The sequence below is a fragment of the Pseudochaenichthys georgianus genome, unplaced genomic scaffold (assembly GCF_902827115.2).
Source record: "Pseudochaenichthys georgianus unplaced genomic scaffold, fPseGeo1.2 scaffold_873_arrow_ctg1, whole genome shotgun sequence".
Taxonomy (NCBI): domain Eukaryota; kingdom Metazoa; phylum Chordata; class Actinopteri; order Perciformes; family Channichthyidae; genus Pseudochaenichthys; species Pseudochaenichthys georgianus.
This window is the reverse complement of record NW_027263412.1, coordinates 12786-27119: the sequence shown is the minus strand read 5'-3', so window position 1 is coordinate 27119 and position 14334 is coordinate 12786. Positions and strand designations below refer to the sequence as shown.

The 14334-nt window shown below is 41.1% G+C and overlaps 2 protein-coding genes across 2 annotated transcripts in view; one reads left to right on the top strand and one right to left on the bottom strand.

Moving 5' to 3' along the window:
* Positions 1–3920, bottom strand: part of dhx29 (DEAH (Asp-Glu-Ala-His) box polypeptide 29) — a gene marked incomplete at its 3' end in the record, with an annotated part of 36081 nt that extends 32161 nt beyond the window's left edge. The window contains exons 1-2 of the mRNA XM_034080092.1: positions 3423–3920; positions 1625–1698 (exon numbers count right to left, since the gene is read on the bottom strand). Coding sequence (XP_033935983.1) covers positions 1625–1698; positions 3423–3576 — 228 coding nt within the window. The remainder of the gene's footprint in view (positions 1–1624; positions 1699–3422) is intronic.
* A 3383-nt stretch (positions 3921–7303) lies between these two features.
* Positions 7304–9350, top strand: LOC117444651 (tripartite motif-containing protein 16-like). The gene has a single exon (XM_034080093.2). It carries the CDS (start codon positions 7415–7417, stop codon positions 9065–9067), a length of 1653 nt encoding a protein of 550 aa, XP_033935984.1. The 5' UTR covers positions 7304–7414; the 3' UTR covers positions 9068–9350.
* The last annotated feature ends 4984 nt before the right edge of the window (positions 9351–14334 follow it).

The following is a 14334-nucleotide window of genomic DNA, read 5'->3' as shown; positions in this document are numbered from 1 at the left end:
TGGATAGATGGATAGATGAGTACTTTATTGATCCCAATGTGGGAAATGTTTCATAATTAATGTGGAAATAATGGGAACATCGAGAACTTTACTTTAAAAATGTGAAATTTCCAAATCAAACTGTAATCACAAATTCTACTTATATACCATGTGATCAAAGTCATTAGCCACATTCAACCCAGAGCTGGGGCTCGGCAGCTTGCGCTACAGAACAATCATGTTTAAAGCTTAATTATCGACTGCAGAAAACGAATGTTAAAAAAGAACCGTGCTGTTCTGAAGCAAAGTGATTTGTCATGTGGAAGCGTTTGAAAGCAAAGCGGTCATTATTTAGTTTAGTACATCATAATACACATGAGAACAGAAAGTAGGGCTGTGCAATTAATCGTATTTTAATCGCGATTACGATTATGGCTTGCGACGATTATGAAAACAGCATAATTGACAAAATACGATTATTTTTGCTGGGTGCGCTTTCGCCCCTCCCTAAAAGCCCACTCGGCCACCTGTGAGTGACATGTGTTCAGCACGAGCGAAGCTGTCAGAACAAGAGCAGCTACTCGTTAAAAAGAAGGGTAAAACTATTTCCACTAAGTACTTTGTCATTACATTTCACATCGCTAAAGATATGTGCCCAGTTAGCACTGTTAGCAACCAGGGCTTCAAGCAACTTGTCAACACGTTGGACAAGCGTTACGCGATGCCGTCTCGGTATTATTTCAGCAGGTCTGCGCTGCCTGCACTATGTGACACATGCCGTGGGGAAGTTGAGAGAGATGTGGCTTCAGCTGACTACTTTGTCACCACAACGGACCTATGGTCTAGCCCAGGGGTGCCCAACCAGTCGATCGCGAGATGTGTCTAAAAATAGAATAACAATATTCTGTTTTATCGTTAATGTCCTGTAACATAATCTTCCTGTGCCAGAATAATGCACTTGAACGCATCAAAGCTTTGTGATTGGCCGGCGTCGCCCCATGTGTCGGGGCGTGGCTGAGGGTCTTCAGTACAGGTGGCTTGTCACCTGCCTGCGCTCATCTTTAAGAGATGACATGAGCAGCCCTATCAGCATTTGCCATGGTGGCCTAAACATTTTTATTTGGTCTTAAATTGTAGTTCAACATTTATTTCCTGTTTCTTCTGGACCATGACGGTTGGCCAGCCTTCACCGTTTAACGGAGTGGACTATGTTGAATATGTTTTACCAAAATGTGGCTATATGTTAAGGAGTTTTCAGGTTGTGACAGTGCACTGCATCATATTTGATTTAATTTATTTTGGTCTAATTTATTTTTATTTATCATATTAATAATATATGTTTAGTATGCTTTTGGAAGTGCGCTCCAACATATTTGTTGTTCTTGTTTATTGGTAAAATATTATTTGTTTTAAAGTTCAATAAATGGTCAATGAATAATCGTCAAAATAATCGTGATATCAATTATTGACCCAAATAATCGTGATTATGATTTTCGCCATAATCGCACAGCCCTAGCAGAAAGTATCCACTGTCACATGATTACATTTTAGCAGGTTACAGGCTTGTCAATGACAGGTTACAGCGGCACCATGAGCTTGACACACAGACAAACAGTGAGGTTCACAAACTAAAAATACAACTTACTTTAAGAATGGATTTGTCCGCGACTCCACCGGTGTCGACCTGGGCCGTGTTAGCGAGGCTGTAGGTCTTTGGAGCTGCAGGGAATAGCAAGCAGACGTTGATACAAAACCATGCATGTTAATGATGACCTGGAACATTTGCCTGGTGTTGTGCTTTGTTAAAGGTAATATTAGGTTTAAGCATGTATTATTTATTCGGCTATAATAACAGCTTTATCAACAGTGTGGACAAGGACCTTTAAGCTCCACAACAGCCTGGAAAATAATCATCAGCACATTTGGAGCGATTGATACCTCTCAAGTGCACGACAAAACCCAGGTTATATCCCCTTTTGATTTGTTCTCTCGTTGTATCTCCAGATCTGTGGCCACTTGCATTTTCTAGGGACGATGTTTGAAAGAAAGTCAAACTCCGCTCCAAGTAGGGAATGAGTCCTTACTCCAAGGAGTTCAAGCATCTCGGGGTCTTGTTCTCGAGTGAGGGAACAATGGAGCGTGAGATGGGCCGGAGAACCGGAGCGGTACTGCAGTCGCTTTACCGCACCGTTGTGACGAAAAGGGAGCTGAGCCAGAAGGCAAAGCTCTCCGTCTACCGGGCCATTTCCGTTCCTACCCTCACCTACGGTCATGAAGGATGGGTCATGACCGAAAGAACGAGATCGCGGATACAAGCGGTCGAGATGGGTTTTCTCCGCCGGGTGGCTGGCGTCTCCCTTAGGGATAAAGTGAGAAGTTCGGTCATCAGGAGGGACTCGGAGTTGAGCCGCTCCTCCTTCGGGTCGAAAGGAGCCAGTTGAGGTGGTTCGGGCACCTAGTTAGGATGCCACCTGGGCGCCTCCCTAGGGAGGTGTTCCAGGCACGTCCAGCTGGGAAGAGACCAAGGGGTAGACCTAGGACCAGGTGGAGGGGTTATATCTCTTCGCTGGCCTGGGAGCGCCTTGGGACCCCCCAGTCAGAGCTGCTTGATGAGGGGAAAGGGACGTTTGGGGCTCTCTGCTGGAACTGATACCCCGAGACCCGACCACGGAGAAGCGGAGAAGATGGATGGAAAGAAAAGTGCTATCTTTGCACTTGTATTGTATGGTGTTGTTTTTTGTAAAGCTCCTCAGGGTTTGAAATGCACTTTGGAGATTCACATGTACTGTTATCAGGCTAAGTATAGTGATTAGACTATAAACATAACGTCAGAAGGGACACATTATAGACTCATATAAGCTCTATAATAGCCTGTATTTATCTTTTTACTTGTATTTGATGGTTTGTGAGCTGACCTGTGGGACTTTTGTATTTTATGTATTTATTTATTTCTCTGTACAGCACTGAGGTTTTAAAGTGCTGTACAAATAAAGCTACTATATATTGTATTGTATTGAGTATTGATCATATCATCACAACATGTGTAGCTATTGATATTTCTCAAATGCAAGACAAAACAAATCTGAGTACTTCTTCCACCTCTGGCTAAATACAATCATTAGGTTTTAATAACATCAGCATTGCACCATTTCTATTCTATTTTGTTTGTATCTACTTGCACTATTTAACAATTGTCTCTGTTTTATTGTGTTGTACTGTTGTAGGAGCCTGTGACCTAAGATTTGACATTGATATAACTACACTGTAGCTATGTACACATGACAATAAAAGCCTTGAATATTGAATCTGTCTCGAGTAACAGCATACAGACAAGTGGACATCTTTAAACTCAAGCTACAGCCTTAAACAGGACCATATCAACACATTTCCAGCTTGTAATACTTCTCAAATCAATGACAATGACAACACACATGTAATATCACCTTTTGATTTGTTCTCTTTGATAGGTTTCGCAGGTTTGTTGCTGGCTCCTTGTTTCTCCGCCGCAGTGGCTTCACTCCTGCCGGCTGAGGCTGCTGCTGCCGGGGCTAAAGGAGCAGCTACTCCCGCTGCCGATTTCTTCTTCTTTCCACCCATCTTATCACCAACAAACCGCCTGTCTGATGGTCCTCTATTCCGATACGAGTCACCAAGTCATCCACAAGGTGATGCAATGTTGTGGTTAAATTAAAAACAGATAAAGAAAAGAGAATGAAGCTACTGTGAAATTCGCTCCGTGTTCATGTCGGGTGACTTTTTGGACAACCCATTACCGTACCGGAAATTATTTTTCGTTCTTTTTAAAAAAAAACGTATTACTTATCAAATCAATCAGGCACCAAGTCATCCACAAGGTGATGAAATGTTGTGGTTATTAATAAAAAATAAGGAAAATACAATGAAGCTACTGGGAATTTCGCTCCGTGTTCATGTCGGGTGACTTTTTGAACAAACCGGCTACCGTACCGGATGTTACGTTTCGTTCGTTTTTTCTTTATGTTCAATTTTATTATTATTTATCAAATAAATCCGAAAAAAGGAGGAGCGATAATCGCAGTCACATTTACTGACATAAACATTTGTATCATCTGTTGTAGACCCAAGTAAATAAAAATAAAATAAGAACTCATTCTCAAAAACGATAAATGCCATTCTTTAAATGTATTAACGAACAATAGTTTGATTAATATTGATTATTGTAACAAAAGAATGGAAATTATTGAGAGAATACAAAGAGATATGTTATCTATCAAAACCCAGTTAAATTAGCATTCATAGGATTGTCCACTTTGTTGTTCAGATATATCACATATTTGCAGGGCCGTCCCTGGCCAACTTGGGGCCCCAAGCGACATTGTGAGATGAGCCCCACCCCGACAGGGATTATATTTTACTTTGCAAATATAATTCCTGTTTATTATTATTATCAACACAGTTACTTTTGTATACAGTGAGGTAAATGGTGAATGTGCATGTATGTCGTTCAGTATGCGTTTACAGGTGAACACGTCTGCATATCCTGCCAAATACTAGCCTCAAAAAGATTAAAATATAATTAATGCAAATAAACTACTTCTACTAATAATAATAATCATAATCAATTCAATAATATAAATACTATATTATTTTATTATAATATAGTTGTAATATAGTCAAGACAAAACATGCTTATGACATGCTCAAAAACTGATATTTCTTAAATCTGTATTCAAATGTAGTTCCCTCTGTCAGCAATGCATCAACAACTCAATCAATCAATCAATCAATCAATGTTTATTTATATAGCCCAATATCACAAATGTTACATTTGTCTCAGTGGTCTTCACAGTGTGTACAGAATATCAGTATGACAATACGACACCCTCTGTCCTTAGACCCTCTCATCGTACAAGGAAAAACTTCCAAAGAAAACCCAGTTTAAAGGGAAAAATGGGAGAAACCTCAGGGAGAGCAGCAGAGGAGGGATCCCTCTCCCAGGACGGACAGACGTGCAATAGATGCCGTGTGTAAATTGAAAAGATAATACAACAACTACACACACATTTCTATCAGTATTTCTCTGTGTTGTGGTTGACATGATGATGACTGTTAGGAGTTAAGGGGAGAGGCTAAGCATCACCATGACATGTGCAAATTGACATAAAAATAAATAAAAGGGGGGAAATGCTCCATGTTTTTTAGGCTGTAAACTTTAACTGTTATGTAAGCCAACTAGACAGACAGTTTATCACTCTTCCTCCTGTAGCCTACATTAGCAGATAACATAAAATACTTGAATGAACGTGCGGAGAACTGCGCACAAGCCGAGCTCATAAGCCGAGGCCCCCTGCGCAATGTGAGGCCCCATGCAGCCTGCATGATCGGCCTGCAAGGCAAGGCCAGGCAAGGCCAGGCAAGGCCAGGCAAGGCCAGGCAAGGCCAGGCAAGTTTATTTATATAGCACCTTTCAACACAAGGCAATTCAAAGTGCTTTACAAAAAACGAAAGACATTCGGGAAATGGCATTTAAAATCAGTCAATGTAGGGAGGGACGGCCCTGCATCCAAAATGTCCCAAAAAATTTCAGAAAGAACTGTTTCTGCCAGAACCAAAGAAGAGTTAAATGTATTTTTGTAACAAATTAACTGATAAGATACAAGTAGAGTTTATAATATTGATATAATTTCACATATGCTATCAGAAATAATGTATTAATTTATTCAATTCTGGTGTTCAAAATCTTAACAGAAGACACATTTAGAACTTAGTTATAGTGAATTATCAAAGACATTATATTTTTCTATTAGTGTTTTATTTCCATATAAGAAGGGAGCCAGGGCCGGCCATTAAAGGAGGCGATCCAGGAAGCCTTCGCTCTCTCAGACCTGCTGCTGACTCCAGAGCCTCTTTGTGGTCTCTGAGAGATTTGGACATTATTCTGTCTTCTTGTTTTTAGTATTGTTGAATGTGTGTGTGGTGGGAGGGGGAGGATTTGGGTAAGTTTGGGGTACCCTCTACCTCTCCTCACTGAGGTAAACTCTGTTAGACACACTGTAGATTGTTGCCACCCTGTAGTTGTTTTGTCTCCTTGTTAGTAGAACAGATAGTGAGGGCTTTTTCTTTGAGTTTTGTTATATTCATTTCTTTTATTTGGCACACTCTTCTTTGTCTCCTCACTTAAAGAACATTTGTTGGCATTTTCTTTGGTGTAAATAAATAAACTTGTGTTCACTTTCACCCTGACTGTTGTGTGTTACTGTCTCCATTTCCCCTACACTTTATTAGGGATGGAAAAGACACACATATATATATACGATTCTGAAAAGGGCCATAATGCATAAGGAGTACTTTTACTTTTGGTACTTTAAGTATATTTTGATAGCAATGCTTTTGTACTTTTACTTGTAACAGAGTATTTTTACCCCCTAGTATTTCTACTTTTGCTTCAGTAGAATATCTATCTAGAGATTTTTCATTTATTCTTTATATATTCTATTGTGTATTGCTTGGAGGGGGGGGGGGCACCAAATCATATTCTGGCCTAGGGCACCAAAATGTCTAGGGCCGGCCCTGTATGCTGCTATATACTCTTCCACTGCACTACATTTTAAAAGACAGTATTGTACTTTTGAATCCACTGCATTCATTTCACAGCTTTTACTAGTTAGATATAGATTAGTAGATTCAAAATATAAATCAATTATTAAATACACTTTGACAGATATGTATAGGATAAGATATCCAGCAGCAAGACATCAAGTTATTCAAATGATCTCTACATTTACTAACTGTGATAACACACACCAATAATCATTATAGTAACTCAATATATAGATACGATTCTGAAAAGGGCCTTTATGCATAAGGAGTACTTTTACTTTTGGTACTTTAAGTATATTTTGATACCAATGCTTTGGTACAGAGTATTTTTACCCCCTAGTATTTCTACTTTTGCTTTAGTAGAATATCTGAGTACTTCTTACACCACTGCCACCATGAGTGTGGAGCTGTGTGCTACAAAAGCCTGACTTTAAAACAGATGTTTTACAGCTGAAGACTGTTTTCAAATGTAGAGCAGGTTGTGAGCCAGGCTCCGTTTGTAAATGAGGAAACAGTTCAGAGCGTCTGCTCCTCCTCCTGGAATGAATCAGCGTTTTATGAGCCCTCCCTCTTCTTCCTGCTCTCAGACACAGCCAGCTCCACTCTGTACTTCCTGGTTCCTCCCCTTCAGATCCACACTGAGGAGGAGGGGCGTAACCAACATGTGGGTAAAACACAAGAGCTGATAGGCCACATTCACTGCTCACACACACACACACACACACACACACACACACACACACACACACACACACACACACACACACACACACACACATCCTGTTCAGATCACAGCTCACACAGTTTCAGCTCTCAGGAAGTGAAACTCAGACACTCGCTGCCACTGAGAGGTGAGATGGCGCAGAGAGGAGTTCAGCTGGAGCGGGAAACCTTCTCTTGTGCGATCTGTCTGGATCTACTGAAGGATCCGGTCACTATTCCCTGTGGACACAGCTACTGCATGCACTGTATCAAACACCACTGGGATGGAGAGCTAATCCACAGCTGCCCTCAGTGCAGGCAGAGCTTCACACCGAGGCCTGTCCTGCTGAAAAGCACCATGTTAGCAGCTTTGGTGGAGGAGCTGAAGAAGACTGGACTCCAAGCTGCTCCTGCTGATCTCTGCTATGCTGGAGCTGGAGACGTGACCTGTGATGTCTGCACTGGGAGGAAGCTGAGAGCCTGTAAGTCCTGTCTGCAGTGTGTGGCCTCTTACTGTGACCAACACCTCCAGCCTCATTATGACGTAGCTCCATTAAAGAAACACAAGCTGGTGGAGCCCTCCAAGAAGCTCCAGGAGAACATCTGCTCTCGTCACGACGAGGTGAAGAAGCTGTTCTGCCGCACTGATCAGCAGAGCATCTGTTATCTCTGCTCTGTGGACGAACACAAAGGCCACGACACGGTGTCAGCTGCAGCAGAGAGGACTGAGAGGCAGAGAGAGCTGGAGGGGAGTCGACTCAACATCCAGCAGAGGATCCAGGACGGAGAGAAGGAGGTGAAGCTGCTTCAGCAGGAGGTGGAGGCCGTCAACGGCTCTGCTGATAAAGCAGTGGAGGACAGTGAGAAGACGTTCACTGAGCTGATCCGTCTCGTGGAGGAGAGAAGCTCTGATGTGAAGCAGCAGCTCAGATCCCAGCAGGAGAGAGAAGTGAGTGGAGTCAGAGAGCTCCAGGAGAAGCTGGAGCAGGAGATCTCTGAGCTGAAGAGGAGAGACGCTGAGCTGGAGCTGCTGTCTCACACAGAGGACCACAACCAGTTTCTGCTCAGCTACCCCTCCTCACTGCCAGCCCCCCTCAGTGAAGCTACACACTCCTCCAGCGCCAACATCCGTCCTCTGAGCTACTTTGAGGACGTGACGGCGGCCCTGTCAGCATTCAGAGGCAAACTACAGGACGTCCTGAGAGAGGAGTGGACACACGTCTCACCGACTGAAGTGGATGTTTTACTGCCAGCAGCAGAGCCCGCCTCCAGAGCTGGGTTCTTAAAATATTCACAGGAAGTCACTCTGGATCCAAACACAGCAAATACATGGCTGTTATTATCTGAGGGGAGCAGAAAAGCAACACTCATGAGACAACAACAGTCTTATTCCAGTCACCCAGACAGATTCATTGATTGTCCTCAGGTCCTGAGTAGAGAGGGTCTGAGTGGACGGTGTTACTGGGAGGTGGAGCGGAGAGGGGGAAGAGTTTTTGTAGCAGTCGCATACAAGAATATCAGCAGAGCAGGGGGTGAAAGTCTATTTGGATTCAATGATAAATCTTGGTCCTTAGATTGCGACCAAAACAGTTTTACATTTCGTTACAACAGTATCAAAACTCTCGTCTCAGGTCCTCCGTCCTCCAGAGTAGGAGTGTACCTGGATCACAGAGCAGGTGTTCTGTCCTTCTACAGCATCGTCTCTGAAACCATGACTCTCCTCCACAGAGTGCAAACCACGTTCACTCAGCCGCTGCATGCTGGAGTTTGGCTTCGTGGCACAGCTGAGTTTTGTAAACTGAAATAGCCTGAAGTCACTTGAGGAACTCTTGTACTTCTTAAACTCACCGTGTGTCCTTCAGAGCTGATGGCTCATGTCTTCACTGCACAGAGATCAGCTGTCAATCAAACATGATGGGATGCGCTTTAACGTGAATGCATAAATGAAAAGTTTGAATAATGCAACAAAACAAATTAAAAGAAATGTCATAAAAAAGATAAGCTAACCGGTCGAGTGCCACATGTCTGTATATTTTTAAATGTTGGGGTTTTTCTTGTTAATAAAAGAACAAAGAGGACAAAAGTGAAAATCTCTGTCTTTTGCTTTTTTTAATTATAAATATATATAACTTATTTTTCTGAAACAAGTTATTTTCATGTTTTAATACATATTTTATTTATTTGTAGGATTAAGAATAATCTGATGAAAAAGGTACTTGTACAATCTGAAAAAGGCATCTCTTGCTAAGATAAATAATGGAGCCTGGAGGCCGGTGAGTCGTTTCTACAGCAGCAGCAGTTTGATGTCAGACAGGTCTGACCGGAACAGGAAGGGACTCCTGCGTCACGTTGTAAACGTTAAAGTCACACAGGGAACATTGAGCTTCTGTTCTTCTGTGGGTTTGTTTTGAGTCTAATGTAAGAGCATAAAGCGAAGTGTGTGTCAGACACTTTTTTGTTAAAGTGTTGTTACTGACCTTTTTCTCTTTTATCTCCTTTCCCTCACCTGTAACTGCTGAGACCCTGAGGAACATGCACACTGGCCTGCTCTGGCAACCTGATTTCCACTGTACGTAATAGTATTTGGTTTAGGTATATTATTTATATACATCAAAGGCACAATGCACCCCCCAGAGACACGCATGTATTCAGTGTGATATTGTGCATAGGTCAAGTGAAATCATCTTTACACACTAGAAAACTGTAGGAGCGGCAACTTGTTTTGAAATTGAATTTTTAATATCCGATAATAAAGTTGATCTGTTTTCTTTATTCTTCTCTCTTCCCAGCTCCATCCATCACCGTGCTCTGTTCCTGCAGGTCCTGCTTGCTAACCAATGCTCATATGTTTTCACACAATTACAAATAAAGTCAATGTATTGTATGACATGAAGTTGTGCTTCATTCGGAGTCGATAATACATCCATTCTGCCTTCAACTGCACATTGACTGTGGACTGCACCGACATCCATGTAGCTGCCCCCCAGTAAGATGAACCAAGCAAAGAGGGTCGCCATCATGCCCAAGGACATCCAGCTGCATCCGCGGAGAGAGGGCTTAGACTGACCTGAGACCAGCACACCCAAACACAACGGCTCTTTTAAGAGCTACAGTTTCAAAGAGTTGCAATCCTACGTTATTATAATGATTAAACTGGTTCATGTGTCACTTAGTTTACTGAACCGTGATGAATGAAAGAAATGAGTGAGGTCGTGGTTTACTGAAGTTACAAAGACATTAATATATGAGTGACAGGTCAGTGTAAACACAAGCTTCTGTCAATTATGGATCATTCAAACTATTTATATACAAATATGTAATAAAGTTCTAAAATATGTATTCGGTATATTCCTTGATAGCTTTTGGAGAAGGTTGTTTTTAAGTTTACTAAAATCTATCGTTTCAACTGTTTCACTTTATAAAAAGGAACAGGTGAGTAGAGCATCATTGAGTTTCTTATTCTGTCAGTAAATTATCCAAATGAAATGTTTATCATTATTTTATTCAACCCTTAACAAATTGATTGTACCTTTTTAATAATGACCTCACATGGTCGGCAAAGTTAAATTGACTTCAGAAAATCAAATCTGTTCTGAGAAAAAACTAATAAATGTTTAAAGATAGGAACTTGCCATCCCACTGAAGAACAGTCCGTAGAGATTTAAAGGCGTAGTTGTAGTTCAGTCCAACGTTTCATTTGGATTCATTTCGCCAACAGTCAACTATTTTCATAAAGAATATATATATATTTTTCAAAGTCAACTTTATTGTCAATCTTACTCAGTTTGTGTTTATAGACAGAGAGATCAAAAAGACGTTTAAATAAAATTATACAATTTACAGATATGTATACAAATATATATATATCCTATACACACCATCATGTATAATGATGGTGTATGATGTAGAAGGAAGTGTGGTAGATAACAAGTAAATAGAGTTACATACAGATCCATGTTACAGCAGAAGATGGAATAACTAAGAAGCACGCAGTATAATAATAATTACATGCAACAATTAAATAACTGCTCAGCATCTCCACCACAATCCCAATCTGCTGTGTCCTGTTTTCCTCCCCTCTGCATAACACCCATCACACATACGAAACACAACGCAGAGTCTGAGGGTGTTAAGAGTATGTTTATTTAAATGTCCTCCTCTCTACTGGCCAACACAGGGAGCATATGCTGGGTGTAGAAGTTCTCCTGGAGGAGGAGATTTCCATGCCATGCAGGGTCTTTGGGGATGAGGATGATGATCGCCTCCTTCTGGTCCACACAACAAAGTAGCAGAGACTCCGGTCTGTGATGTGCAGCTGCCCTTGGACTGGTGCCAGTATGGGTGATATATGACCCACCCTCCTCACGGAGACAGAAGGATGGTAACTGGACTGCCTCCGCGATGGTCATGTTCATGTCACCAAAATCCTTGAATCTACACACAGCAAATAAACTCAAATGACACAACGAGATGTAAAAGGAGATCACACATGCAGTATAGACTATACAGTATAGTCGATATAAAACAGGCCGCTTCAATCTGAAGAGCAACTAAAACAAAACACGGGAGTGTACCTTGTTCTTGTGAACACTAATGTTATCCACAGCATACACAGAGACCACGAAGTTCTTAAGGAGAAAACTAGTTACTAAAACAAAACACGTTAGTGTACCTTGTTAGCTAATGTTAGCTAGCTGACATTAACGTTACACATTGCACTCATATTACTCACCGAAACCTTGTAAAGCCGGTCCCGCTGCTCTTACAGAACCGACTAACTCCCCTTGTGTGTATGTACAGCTCTCAACGTGTCCAGACTTGTAGTGATGTTCACCTCGTTTTATACTTTTATTCTCATTCTGAAAGAAACAGGTGAAATGTGCTAACGTGACGGCCGTCTTTGTGATGGTGACGCCTATTGTGCGAGACGAGAGACCTGTAGTTCACTCAGCGGTTTCACACACAAAAAATTGTAACTTCACAGTTTTACGACACATTTTTATTTTTATGACTTGCAAAATATTCTTTAAAATTGACAAACATCATATGTGTCATTCGTGGCACAATTCAAACGGGATCAAAAGATAACTTTTCTCTCTCCATTGACTTCAATGTATAATTTTCCGCTTCCGGGGTCCCATGGAGGCTCCCGGAAAGGGAGGGACTTCGCCTCTCTATTGTCCCATGCAGGCTTGTTATCTTTAAAACTATTTGATAAAATCACAAAAGACTTTGTTCTTCTTTGACAGTGAAACCAAAGAAAGAAAAACGTCAGGAAGTTCAACAGAAGAGAGGTCTATTTAAGACAATAGAGATGCAAAAGACAATATGTAAATAAAGTTGTATTGATTTGAATTTAAATGTCTTGTCTTGTAATGACAACCCCCGCCTGTGATATGGAGAAGCAGCGTTCAGTTGCTATGCTCCAAATATCTGGGACAAACTCCCAGAAACCTGCAGGTCCGCTGCAACTCTGACTACTTTCAAATCCAGCCTGAAGACTTTGCTTTTTGTCGCTGCTTTTAATTGAACTATTCACATCTTACTCTGCACTGTCACTTTTATCCATGTATTTTGTCTTTTAATGTTTATTTTTTTATCTTTTCTTTTTAATGACTGTTTTTAAATGCCATTTTCTTAATGTCTTTCATTTTTGTAAAGCACTTTGAATTGCCTTGTGTTGAAAGGTGCTTTATAAATAAACTTGCCTTGCCTTGAAACTGTCCTCCTTCTTGTTCTACTTGTTTATTCTCACCTGAGATCAGATGATAAACACTTTGAAAGAACACTTCGTACCAGGAAATATATCCCAGATATATGAATGCTAACTCATTGTTAGTCAGAGAGAGGCTGATCATACCTTGAATAATCTGGCAGCTAGCCTCCACCCTGCCCTAAATGACTTCTCTTTTATTTTCACTTTTAGACCGAAGCACATTTAGGGGAATTCATGTGACAACGACAACATATAACATACACGTGTTTCACTCCATTGAAGCTGCATCTCATTTACTACGATATGTTGTGTTGCCTATATGGAAGCTGTGTTGTATTTTGAACAATTGTAATATACCAAGTGTTCCATATGAATCTACATGCTGACATATTGTTAAAGTAACTGATTATAAAGCACTTCATACAGTGGTGCATCATGTCTGTGCAGCTCCTTATTATCCCAAGTGTGGTGAAAGTATTGTTCAGATGCTTTGCCATGTGTTTGGTGTTATTGGTGTTATTGGTTCAATTCCCTACATAGTCTTGATCTCCACGCAGATGATCCATTACAAAAAGTCTTACATAAAACAGCTAAGGAGTAAAGAGGTCAAGGTCACATGACCATCTCCTCTATGACCTGTAAAGTCAGATGATCATTCTGCTGACTTAAACACTGAACACTCAAAAGTGATCTGTTTCATTTTGAAAAGTCAGCTTCTTGAAAATCAAACTTTAAATAATTTAAAGTGGTAAAAAAACAGCCACCAATGCTTGAAAAGTTAGCTGGCTCAAACTCCTGGGCCCTCCTGTTGCTTCCTAGATGGAAGATGAGGACATGTGCAGTGTTGAAATTAATGCGGGGAAATTCAGAAATGTGCATGTTGATAGAGCCTTTTGGAATTGACATTGAGTTGAGCAGACCATGGCACATGTCAAAAGTGCTAAGTCAAAGTACTATTTGTCAGTTACCACAGAAAACCTAAATAATCCTAGGAAATGTTTGAAAGCCATAAAATCGATATCCACCGGTGAGATCCGTAATGAGCTACCTCCGTGCCCAGGGCCGGACTGGGACAATAAGTCAGGCCGGGAATTATACACCCAGCCAGGCCACTACCAGTTTTTTGTGCCATTTTGCTGGATTTATTTGTCAATTTTTACAGCGTTGCTGCCCGTAGTGATAGCGCTCTAAATCTACTACCCAAAAATAAACATATGGACATGGGTTACTATTTAAAAAAATGTGCAAATCTATTTAGGAACCTATGTGAACATATTTTAAGTGGGGGTGGACCTCAAATCCTATAGGGGGGTCCAGGGGCATGCTCCTCCGGTAAGATTTTTTTTTAAATGTTGGAC

Excerpts from the sequence above, each read along its gene's own strand:
- LOC117444651 (XM_034080093.2), top strand. The coding sequence starts at position 7,415 with ATGGCGCAGAGAGGAGTTCAGCTGGAGCGGGAAACCTTCTCTTGTGCG.